The sequence below is a fragment of the Arctopsyche grandis genome, chromosome 4 (genome assembly GCF_051622035.1).
Source record: "Arctopsyche grandis isolate Sample6627 chromosome 4, ASM5162203v2, whole genome shotgun sequence".
In the NCBI taxonomy this organism is placed as follows: domain Eukaryota; kingdom Metazoa; phylum Arthropoda; class Insecta; order Trichoptera; family Hydropsychidae; genus Arctopsyche; species Arctopsyche grandis.
The window spans coordinates 2,207,630-2,220,586 of record NC_135358.1 but is presented as its reverse complement, the minus strand read 5'-3'; the positions used below and the strand labels follow the sequence as shown (position 1 = coordinate 2,220,586).

Here is a 12,957-nt window from a genome sequence, read left to right as displayed (position 1 = left end):
AAGGTCTGTTCATACCTATCCAGCACGAACCTGCAACTGCAAGTACGGACAGTATTCTTTGGTACATTATACATATATGGACGCGTATGAATGCTTGAATGCGCATGCGCGAATGGGGTATGAATGCGTGCCATAGAATACTGACCGTTCTTGCAGGATACCTGCTGCTGCCGGTTCATGCTGAATAGGTATGAACAGACCTTTAAATGTAAGCAGTTGAGTGTGTGCATTACACGCTCGCCGATCCAACCAGTTTACCCGTTCGAAATGATGAATGAATGTGTCCGTGTATGTTTTTGTGGATGTGTGTATGTGTCACTCATCGCTCGGCCTGACGTCACACATGTCAGATGCTCTAAACCCCCCCCCCCACTTCCCCACTACCCCCGTTGCATTAACCACTTGATCACGAGAACCACTTGAATCTGATTGGTTGTACGCCTCTGTGACTCTGATTGGCTGTGTCTAACAAACGTCCGTCACAAACAAACCCACATATGTACATCGCGACGGTTTAAATATCTTCATATATGTATAGCCAGCAGCATAGCTCGGTCGTTAAGCTTTTGCTTAGCGTCAAGAGGCGCCGGGTTCGATCCCATGAGCTGACCTATATTGAAAAGAATTTTTCTGAGTATATATGTAGTGCTGCTGGTCACACCTGGATATTTGTGACTCCAGGTCGATCGTTTCCTATCGGAGTTTGTCAATTTTCTCTGATTTCATTGTTGAAACGGTTCCTGGTAAAATTGGCTAAATATCCTTCATACCTACTATGTCACCACTATTTGAGATTGATTAATGTACAATAAAATGTATGTACAATTCATAGATGGCTCGTTAATTTCCGAGTTTTTCAGTGTCTCGTAAAGGGGGCATTGGGGCTTACCTGTAAGGCCTCCCTGGTATATATGTATGTAAAAATATAAAAAATAAATATACTATCGCTATTCTGTCTGTGTGTCTGTCTGTCTGAGATAACGTTCGGCCTACTATAATAGTCGTTTTGATTCGACATAAATATATACGTCACAGCTAAACCACTGCCAAACTATATATACAAATACAATTACAAAAGAAAAAACTTCTACATATATGTATATAATACTATTAAGGGTGAAATCACACAGCAGTGAATGTGGCACGTGGTTTTTTCTAGATAGTTTTAAGCATATAGAAAAAATGTGACGTTAATGGCACGCATGCATGGCACACGGTAGAACACGTTCTTTCAATACGACACTTTTGACCTACATATGTATATCGTTGAAATTGTATGGTAGTATTTATCGTTGCTTGACAGTGACCTACACCAAAACGACCCTTTGGACCATTTTCGGTAAAATTGTATCCTTGCTTGATGAAAGTGATCGATAACGAATATGGGATACACCGTTAGAGTATTTTCCGCCATCTATTGATAATTTATTTAATTAATTTATTAATTAATTTTTCTATTGGTGTTTTATATTGTTTACATGCAGGTAGATAGGTAGTTTTTACAAACCTCTTCTTACTTCAGAAACGATTTGGTCGTGTGACGAAGTTTGGGTTCTTATCCTGGTATACATATAATATATACCAGGAAGGCTTTACAGGTAGCCTCAATGCACCTTCCTAGCCAATTACAAACATTGCGGTATATTTTTTTTACTATACAAATCGCTGAACTACGAGACACTGAAAAACTCGCAAATTATCGAGACATCTATGAATTGTACATAGATTTGATTGTACATTAATCATTCTCAAATAGTGATGACATAGTAGGTAGGTAGTATATTTAGCCAATTTTACCGGGAACCGTTTCAACAATGAAATCAGAGAAAATTGGCAAAGTCTGATAGGAAACGATCGACCTGGAGTCAAAAGCCAAGGTCTGGCCAGCAGATACTAGTGGAAATCAAACCGTCGCTACTCTACTCGAAAGCATAATATGCTAATCACTAGTCCACGCTGCTGGTATACATATTGTAATGTACCTTCCTTATCAATGACAGGAGTGCTGGACTTTGCCCAACCCAGTGTTACATATCTCTCTTATCAATTTAGTTGACTAACCAGTAGGAATAAGACACACCATTGATTTGTGGCACACCTAATTTAACTAGACTTATCATTGATTTGTGACACACCTAAATTAATAAGTAGAACCATTGATTTATGGCACACGCAATTTACTGACTAACTGAAATTGTACGACACGTGTCTTCAATACTTCATTGTCTTAAAGAAAAGTATATAAACTCATACTGATAGAATTCAAGTCAGTCATCAACAACGACTCCGCAGATGACAGTCGTTAGTCATCATTATCGACTCTGAGAGTGAAAGTCGTCATCATCAAGATTCCGAGAACGCGACCGCAAATGACGGTCAGCACAGCATCAGAACAAAGTGAACAAAAGTTAAAGTTAAAGTGAAATAGTTTTACGTATCTCATATTAAATTATCACCGTCCCATAATCTATCGTTTTTCTAATATATCTATAATATAAGATAAATGTAACATTTTAATAAAAATAAATTAAACTTGGCTAGTTAACCAAGTAGTTTTAAAAAATAAATAAATCTTTCATTGGAAAGTGACAATATATGTATATATAGGTTGTAGTGAACACGGATTCGGTTAAATTTTAAATGAATATTAAATTCTTAGTTACATTAGGTTGGAAAATACATGATATTATTAAGACTATCACTATCAGGTCTTTGTAGAGGTAATACACTAAAGAAAGCCACTCTTTATTAATGGATTTAACCGTTTTAATGAACGTCGAGAGAATATCGTCGCTTTAAGGATCGTTAGCTTCAAGCAATGGAGACTATATAGTGTAAAGTGAAACACCAGTGCAAATTATGGCTCAGATTTTAAGCATGTCTGTAGAATTATCAATGAGTAGAGACAAGAATTTTTTGGGCATTTTGCTATTAATGCCAAAATTCGGAATAGATGCTAAATTCGTAAAATATGCGAATAGATGCTTAAATAACAAACAAAAGTGAAATTTGCAAAATAATTATAAAATTAATAGAAAAATTTAGTAGGGTCTTCCTATCCCTTTGCCCATTTATTATGTGAAGAAATTGAGGGGATAAAACAGAGCTTGCAGTTTACCATAGACGGTGTTTGCCATGTCGAAACCAAGCAAATGCTTACTGCAAAAAAAAGAAGACAATTGGAGCTGTGTATCCAAAAGGCTGCTCAAAAAATCGTCTTAAAACTATACTCAGACTCAAGACTAAATGAGACAAATCTGTTCCTCTAAACATTGAGTAAACTATTCAATCCATCTGTGGCAGGTAAAAAATCTAATTGGCAAACTCTGATAGGAAACGATCGACCTGGAGTCACAAATATCCACGTCTGACCAGCAGCACTACAGAAATACTCAGTAAAATTATTTTTCAATCGAGGTCAGCTCATGGGATCGAACCCGGCGCCTCTCGACGCTAAGCAGAAGCTTAACGACCGAGCTATGCTGCTGGCTTATATATTTTAAAATAATTTACAAAACCTTGGAAGGCTACAAGGGCTTATTAATACTTTTAATTTGACTTCCGGTCTCTCAGCACACGACAAAGTGTAATGAAAATCAACAAGCGACATTAGTATGCAAACGCGCACACCCCGAGCGCATTATGGTTGTAAATTTGAACACCCCCCGGGAAATCACTTAATCGTCCGCAAAAGTCTCCTAGGGTCATTATACTTTGAGATTAAACGTGGCTAAAGGGGACACCGCAAAAACGGCTGCGGGGAAAAAAGAAAATGCAAAACAAAATAAAAGAAAAATTGCGTCGAAGCACTAAAGCGAAACTGTGGACACGAGAGCGTATAAAAGTTTACTGTTGTTCGACGACAGATAAGTTTATCTCTTCGCAGAAAATGTCGCCAGAAAGTTGGACGAGAGGGAAAAGTGAAGCGGCACATGTGCCAACCCGGTACAAAACGACGACGGTTTTTCAGTTGAAAATCTTCAGCGGAAAATTGACGTTGATAAGCCGACCCTCGCCGGCAAACATTTTCTTCGTGTTTTATCCGTAAGAGTTGTTATGAAAAGCTCGCTTTGTATCGTTTGATTTATTAGTTTGGTAAAAACGTTTCAATTCAACTTCTATTTGAAAGCATTCGTTAGTTGTAATGAATCTTTAGCGAATTTATTTATGAATTTCAAATACGGACAGGTATTTCGGACGCGAGGATGTGTGCCGAATGAAAAGAGTTGAAAATTTCAATTTAGATCGTGTTTTGTTAATGTTCGTTCGTACATTGAAAACTCATCAGACGTGTATTGAAAGTACGTTTGTTTGTAAAACAAACAAGCTAAATACATACATATATACGTTCAAAGTTGATTTTATATTGAAATACATTCGCTTTCATCATCAAAACATAATTATCTCATATTTGTATAAAAACATTTCATTTCAATTCATAGTGCGACCTATATTATAAATAAATTCATATAAAACACTGCGATGCGGTGCAAACCATCGAAAAGCGCCAGACAGACTAAACCACAGATTAACGACACGTGTACCTTATGCGTGCGCACTGCTCGCACTTACACTAAGCGAAATCTACCCGAAGTCCCGACATACATACCTACCCTGTATACGTTCTGTGTTTCTGATACTTTAGCTCCGAATTTTTCCTTATTAAATTATTAAAAACTCAATTTTAATAATTACCATTTTAATAATTGCATCTGTGCACATCGAAAAGTTACTCGTCATCTGATGTGCAATTTTTCATTCGTGAAGTCGAGAATTGCGTTTAAAGCAGCCATCCAGTTAATCTGTGGTTCAATCTGTCTGGCGCTTTTCGATCGTTTGCACCAAACCCAAAATACTATACAGATTCAATTGAATATGAATTTATTTAAAATATATAAACTTTATATGACGTCACGACCGATCGAACCAAGGATTCATAGATACATACAAAGTCTCTTTCCAAATTATATATTAGATTGACTGACGAACAAACCAACGTATACAGTAAGTGTCTTATTTATTAATAGTTTTGGACCATTGTGGCATTACAGGAAGAACCTAATGCGCCACAATGGCCTACATTTAACAAAGATATGAATACAAGTAAAATTAATAAAAAACAGAAAAATTAAAAAGCAGAAAACATGGTAAAATAAAATAATAATAAAAAAGTAACAAAAAAAAAATAATTATACAATTAAAATAGTACATAAAAATGTACAAAGGAGAAAGAAAAAGTAAAATAAATAAAACAAAATATGAATAAAAAATAAATAAAATCACAGCGAGGCCCAAATGGAAGAGAGTAGATTAAGATTCCACTCATACATCACATTCAAATTAAGAAAGTAATGATGAGCGCAGGTTACCAGATAAATATGTTAAAACAACATCCGATAATCTACGCTCCCCAAGTTGGAAAATATCACATTCAGGGACGGCAGTAACGATTTCATTGAGAAGTCGAATAGCTCTTGGAATAGGAGCCATTCGAAAAAGAACTGTGCGAGCAGCAGGTACAACCATAAAATGAAGATGTCTACCACGCACATAATTATTAGGGACATAAAGTCCCAACTGTTCCAGCAACAACGGTCATGACGTATTACCACGCAATAGCTGGAGAACGAAACGAATTAGCGAGAAGTTTCTCCGAAGTTCAAGGGAATTATACCCAAGCATGCCCAAAAGGAAAGGAGTTGGATAGAGATATGGGTAGTACCCATACTCTTTCTTATAAAGAAAACGAAGAAATGCTTTTTGCACTTTATCGCTGATAAGAGAGTAATTTGCTTCATGTGGATTCCACACAATCGCATTATACTCTAGCTTACTTCTAACAAGCGAGTTGAAAAGCAAGCGAGAAGACAAGGGGTTGGAGAATAATCTAGCATATCTCAAGATAAATCCAAGTCGACGAAAGGAAACATCAGCGACTGTCGGTGGTTGTGAAAGGTTTGTATAAAAAAATATATGTGCACCCCCGGCGTTTGCGCCCCCTAGGGCTCCACCCTTAGCGTCTGCGCCCCCTAGGGCTTCGTCTTCGGTGGCTACGCCCCCGGGAACTTATTAAAAGAGTTAATTATTTTTTCGATGACGTCACGGATTTTTACGACCCAACGAACGAAGCATACATACGTACATATGTACATACAAAGTCTCTTTCCAAATTATATATTAGATTTTATATTATAAGATTTCATTATACGTTTTTATTATGCAATTTACTTAATGGGTTTTTAACCTGTATAAATAAATCTAAATCAGTGTAAAAATAGTTTGCCGAAATAGTTTCTCACTCTCTTAACTGTGCAGACTTGGAGACTCACGTCGTTGAACTTTTAATTGGTAGCCGAATGAAAAAAGAAGAAGAAAAAAGACATACGGTTGGAAAAGGCGGCGGCAGCGGCTTCGAAACGTCCCGGAAGCCTATACGTTACTTATTTATGTGCAATTATCGTCACACAATAAAAGAGCACAAGGAAATAGAGCAGACGAACAAGAGAGGAGGAGGACATCGCAGAGGAGAGGGCCATTAAAAGAGGGCGAAGAGCTCATCCGGCCGAACGTATGGGCACGGTAAGAGCGCTTCGAATTTATTTGCGACCGTTAAATGCTCGCAAAAATACATACAGACCTAGTATCAGTTTTGTAGATAGCTACTGTACCTATATAAAAGGTACTTTCGGGAACTTTTTAGGACTGGCCAACTTGTGCAAGCTTAATGTACCGCTTTACGGTTTCACTTAATCCAACCCTGTCTTTTTATGTTGCAACATAAAGTTAGGTGCTCTCCAGCGAGGGGCCAATCTTTGGACGACTCCAGTACATGTATATTGTATCAAATACTTATGTTGTTTTAGTTTAAATTAAAACGTCATACAATGGTTTTTTGAAATTGAACTTTAAGCCCCATACATATGTACATTATTTAGATAAATCTACCTTTTATAAATCAGATCCAATTAGATCTATGTACATAGTAACAATTAATGAGGTTTTGTGATCATGCGAAAGTTCGATCTCTAGAATTTGACTGATTCGAAATGGCTTATTTTTTTATCAAATGGTTTAATAGGTGACTCAACAAAGCATAACTCTCCGTACTTGGTGGTTACATGGAGTCACCGGTACATCCTGTGCTAATATGAATAGACCTTTATGAGAATGTTTTTATTTTTCTTCGATTTAAAATATAATATGTAGGAATTTACTTTTGTCCTGCGCGGCTTTGTCGAGATGCCGGTATAATATGATATGGTATAAACTTATATTTAATTTAATGTTTGTGATTCATTAGAAATCTATGTAACTATTTCAAACTGTTTAATACTGTTGTTAAATATTTGCGTTGTTGCGATGTTCCGACAACCGGAAGTAGAACTTTTGTATTGTGTAAGTTCCCCTACATTTGAGCTAAATTTACATCGAAAATGCTCTGATAGCCGATATGTAGAGATGTTTCACTGTATAATTTTATGTTTTATACTTCTTGTATTCCTTAAATAAATATATAAAGTCGTGGGTTGGAAACATTCAAATTTTTAAAGCTTGTTCGCATTTGAAATAAATTAAGTACAATTTAAATAGTCTCAAATTGTGTCTTATAAATGAAAGTAGCAGCAAAATCGGATTTTCGGAAAAAGTAGCAGCGAGTAGTTTATTGTTCTTAATTTGTCAACCAGCTTGCTCCGAATGAAGCACGAAACGAAACCGCCAAATATTTATACACGGCGTGTACTCTCAAGACAGAAAGGTCATTAGTCGATAGGTCACGTGACCTTATTGGCTATTGTATACGGTTTGTTCATACTTCTAGGCATTTTAGCACGATAAATAAACCAGTGTCTCCACGAGTACCAATTACACTATCTCTACATTATAGTAGTATCAATTTTTTTAAATAATAATCCAAATTTGATTATTGTATTGTGTAAAAAATCCATTTAAATTTATATAAAAAAGTACTCACGATTAGTGTAGCAGATCTTCCACAATCCAGAAACGGTCAACTTGGAGAGGTAGTCCTTATCACCGGTGCCGTTGTATGCAGGATTGCTCATCTTCTCCTCGGTGTGCAGCCACTGATTGGTGGTGATGGCGACCAGGACAATGACAGCACTGACCGTGGCGGTCAGTGGCGTCAAAATCCACAAACAAGTCACCGTGGCGTCCAACTGAGCACTAGAAGGCAGCGTGATGGTTTCGACTGGAAGCACAGAGGCTGTCGAAGCAGCAAAGGACGACGAGTTCATATTTTGCAAACGGCACAAGGATGCTTGGTTCCTAGGGGACAAAGTGGCACTCCTGTGTGGGAAGGGCTCGATGGCATCAGTGACGTCGAAGGTCCTAGTGCTCCTGTAAGGAGTGGTAGAGCTTTCGAATCCTATGGTGTAGAATGAGGGAGGACTGACTGTGGAGTTTCCAACACTCCTTGAGGATGGCTGGTGCTTTCCTGTGGGTGATGGAGCTGTCCTGTCAACTGCTTGGCGGTAGAAGCGATCCCGCTGGTCCAGCTCGTGCGAGGCACAGTGCATAGTTGGCGGACTTTTGTGCCACCATGTATTCAATAAGTTGTGTTCGATGGTGCTTTACGATGTGCCAGGACCTTGTCGAGTATCCAAAATAAAAGTGTATAGCTGACGTTATGAAAATTCCAATGGAATTCTTATGGAATGGTTCCGCTTTCGACGTTCTAGGCGTATGTCGTAAGTCATGCTTTCATTCGTGTTTCGCGTTTCTGAAATTTAAATAAACATAGGTTAGAACTAGTCTTTATGTATGTATGTATGTACTTATATATCAAATTGAGCTCAGATTTCTTAATGTAGAAAATATACTCTTGTTGCTTAATTTAATATTTACATCATAACTAATAACTAAAAATAAAACTATCAATGTTTGATCTGTGTACATATATTAAGCCTGTATTGGTTAGAAAGTTTGTTTTGATTTGAGGTTATGGGTTAAACGTCATTCTGTCAGATTCACTGAACAGTGTTGCCACCCTGCATAAAGGCCGGTGTGGCAACACCCAAGACCGTTGGCTCAGCAAGCCTCCACAAAACTATAAATATTTATATATTAGAGATAACGAGAACCTATAAAGCAAATTTTATAAAATATAGAGTGAAAAAAGAAATTAGTTTAAATAATTAAAATTTGACAGCGAGATGGCAGGGCGAAAAGTAATGAAACTACCGATGTGAATGATGAATGTGACAGATAAACGTCACCGTGTAATACGATGCAGTATTTTCAAACGTATCTAATACGATATTTTTTCACCATCGTAATTGCGGATGATACCTTAACTTATATTGATGACCAAAATGAGCAATATGGCAAAGTATGAAAACGATCGGATTAGAGATAAGGGATATAAAAAATGACCGCTTACACGAAAACTATGTGAGACGTATAAGAGGTTAGTAATAAATGAATAAACTTTTGCCTAATGGAACTAGTACCTATCTATGTAGTACTATTTATTAGTATTTTATTGGTTCTTGGGCAATCAATGCATTAGTTATTATGTATGAGTTTAGTTTGTTAAAATTGAGTGGTTTTAAATAACTAATTATAACTAAACACAACATTAATATAAAGGTTAAAACAAATCTTTGAAGTTTAGTTAAAGTTTAGAAAAGTTAATCAATACTATGAATGACCACATTTTCTAGGTTAGACTTCAGATTTCAGTTAGATATATCAGCTTTACTCTGAAGAAACTATACAAAACTATAAACAACGGTAAGATAAGATGTATCTGAAATAGTTTTAGTCCCATTTATCGGATATTTATGACTGTAAGTTGATTGTTTCGTATCAGAGTTTGCCAATTTATCTGATTTTCATCGTAACGGTTCAAACAAATTGGCAAAAATCATCCAACTCAGTATGTCACATATGTATATCTGAATTTGATTTATTTACAATATGTAAAAATTTATGTACAAGTCTAAATCCATAGATGTCTCAATGCATAAATTAATTAATTAAATGTTTGTTAATTTCGTGTTCTTCAGCCTACCGCGAAATACAGCGATTTGTGTAATTAAAATCCTGCAATGTTTAAAATTAATTTTCTAGAAAAGCGCATTGAGGCCTACCTGTCAAGCTTTCCTGGTATATATCTACATATGTTAAATAAAATATATGTATTAATTGACAGTAGTTTTCTGTGCCCAATTCGTGTATGTATACATGTTTCAGTGAGATTATAACAGCACTGAACTCAAAATTACACTAATATTTCAGTGAATTCATATCCAACTACACATTCACTTGTTGAAGTTATATTTTAACTACGGAAATTACATATTCACTGGCCCCTATTAGTGAAAATATAATTTTTGACGAAAAAATAATTTGGTCAAATGTTAGTAAAAGACTTATATATTCACTGACTGTCTGACCATATTCACTGATAATAATATAACATTTTCACTATAACATACGTACATACCATCAAGTATGTATAAAAGAATTAACGTATATAAAAAGTTTTTTATTCGTTCACTTTTAGTATGTCTTATAACCAATAGTTAAATTCCGAACAAATCTGTCAAATAAAATCAACAAATTTGTCAAATAAAACTAGTCATTTTTTTTGGTTTTTAATTACCTATAATAATATATATATATATATATATATATATATATATATATATATATATATATATATATATATATATATATATATATATATATATATATATATATATATATATATATATATAATATCGCTATTCTGTGTATGTGTCTGTGTATCTGAGATAACGCTCGCCGTTTTATAATAGTAGTTTCGATTCGACATACATACATATACATATATGTACGTCAAAAAACTTTAATATATCCAGTTTGCTAACAATGTTTCCTCTGGGCAAATAGACGGCGCCAAGTCATTTTGCCATCTTTTGGTAATTTATTGTATTGTTTAATTAATTAATTAATTTTTCTATTAGTTTACATGTAGGTGGGTAGATATTTTTTACCATTTTTTTCATATCAAACAATTAAATGTAAATATTTAATTAAATATATTTAATAGGTATTTGAAAAAAATTCAACCGAGTGCGTATCGAACACAGAACCGTCTCGTTTCTTTTAATTTTATTTTATTTAATAACTTAATATGCCAACACCCATGCGATGATATTTCATCGGGTACAACACTATGTAGTTTTAAATAAATTTGAGGAATAAACACAAGTTGATAATTCAAACAAATATTTCCTTTCAGAGTTTGTTACGAATGCATTCATTTTTATAAACGAAATAAATCATTGATTTAATTTTAAAGTTTCAAACATATAAAATATAAATGATAATACGTAATAAGAGAACCGATATCAAATATCAATTTCACATATTTTATACATTACGTATGATATTTTAAAAATTCAATAACTGTGAAATTGGGAATTTTTCAAAGTCGTAAAATTCACACACACGCGTCATTGCGGTTCGGAGCGGAAAAGCTCGCGATTTTCACAACAGTTTTCCGGACCCTGATATCGACGCGGTAGTCGTGCGAAACCATTTTTTTCAATCAATGCATTGCGAAAACCCTCAGTTTCCATTTGCGGCTTCGGGACTTTTTTCACATCTGTATTGTACGTATTATGTACATATACCTAGGGGTCAGTTTCGGGAACAAATTGGCGTATAAAATCACAATGGGTTCCACTTTCAATCGCCAGGATACGATTCGTCCTTATTGTTTTATTTTATCGACGAGGAACGTCCTTCCCTTTTTCCCACCCATTTCCCCCACCTTCCCGTTAATATTATCAGCCGGCTACGAACCCAAATGAAACCAATCAGTGCTTTTATTCTTGAGTCGGCCTTTATGGGGACATCATAATGGGAGAGGCTTTATTTTGTGGAAGAATTCAATAAAACGAAATTGAGGCTGGCTCTTCTCCCCCACATGCCCACAGCATCGGTCGTGACATTTAACCAGATTTATATATTTATTTTGGCCTACTTATGTGTATTACATACCATGGGATATAGGTATGCCTTTAGTGGTTGTTATCCTCAATAAAACTTCCATTCTGCGTAAACTAGGGACAAGTGTGGCCAATTTTCATCATATCTACGTAATCATATATGTAAATATATGGTGAGGGTTGGTTTGTTTTTAGATGACGATCCATCTTTTGCTCGTTTGACGTTTGATATTTATAGTTTTGTATTGAAATTGTGCGTTTAAATTAGGCTTTCGAACCTCACCGAGACCCTTCGGTTGGTCCCTTTTCAATTAGTAACGATTAATCAATAATCTAGGGATCAAACAAGGCGGAACTTTTGAGCGAATGGATAGGATTTTATGACCGTTTGAAAAGTTTCATTATTTTATACGCATTTCTATTATAATATAAACTAACCTATTTGATAGCGTTTATACTATATAAATTAATTGTATAATAAAATTTTATTATATTAAAGAATATCAGAAATTGACACACTTCACTGTAATTTTCAACACACCTTATAAAATCAAGTTGTATTTTAAATATATATTTTTTTAAATCGGTAGATCGAGATTTTTTAGTGACTTTTCTGGTGAATTTTTCAAATAATATAATATGTATATGAAATATTTATTTATTTAATAGTTTTGGACCATTGTGGCATTACAGGAAGAACCTAATGCGCCACAATGGCCTACATTTGAAAAAGATATAAAAACATGATATAAAAACAAGTATACTGTAAATAAAGGAAAAAAGCAAAAGCAGAAAACATGGTAAAATAAAATAATAAAAAAAAGTAACAAAAGGAAAATAATACCTCATTCAGAGAGAAAAAAAAAATAACAAAAGTGTAAAAATTAAAAATAAAATCCATAAATCCCATTCTTTGTTTACACTGAGCAAAATTAAAATAGTATATAAAAATGTACAAAAGAGAATGAAAAAATAAAATAAAATAAAACAAAATATG

General features: G+C 34.8%; 1 protein-coding gene across 1 annotated transcript in view; it reads right to left on the bottom strand.

Moving 5' to 3' along the window:
* The window catches only part of stg1 (stargazin-like protein), an 80,301-nt gene extending 71,764 nt beyond the window's left edge, over nucleotides 1-8,537 (bottom strand). Inside the window, exon 1 of the mRNA XM_077428776.1 lies at nucleotides 7,973-8,537. Coding sequence (XP_077284902.1) covers nucleotides 7,973-8,537 — 565 coding nt within the window. The remainder of the gene's footprint in view (nucleotides 1-7,972) is intronic.
* Nucleotides 8,538-12,957: the final 4,420 nt, after the last annotated feature.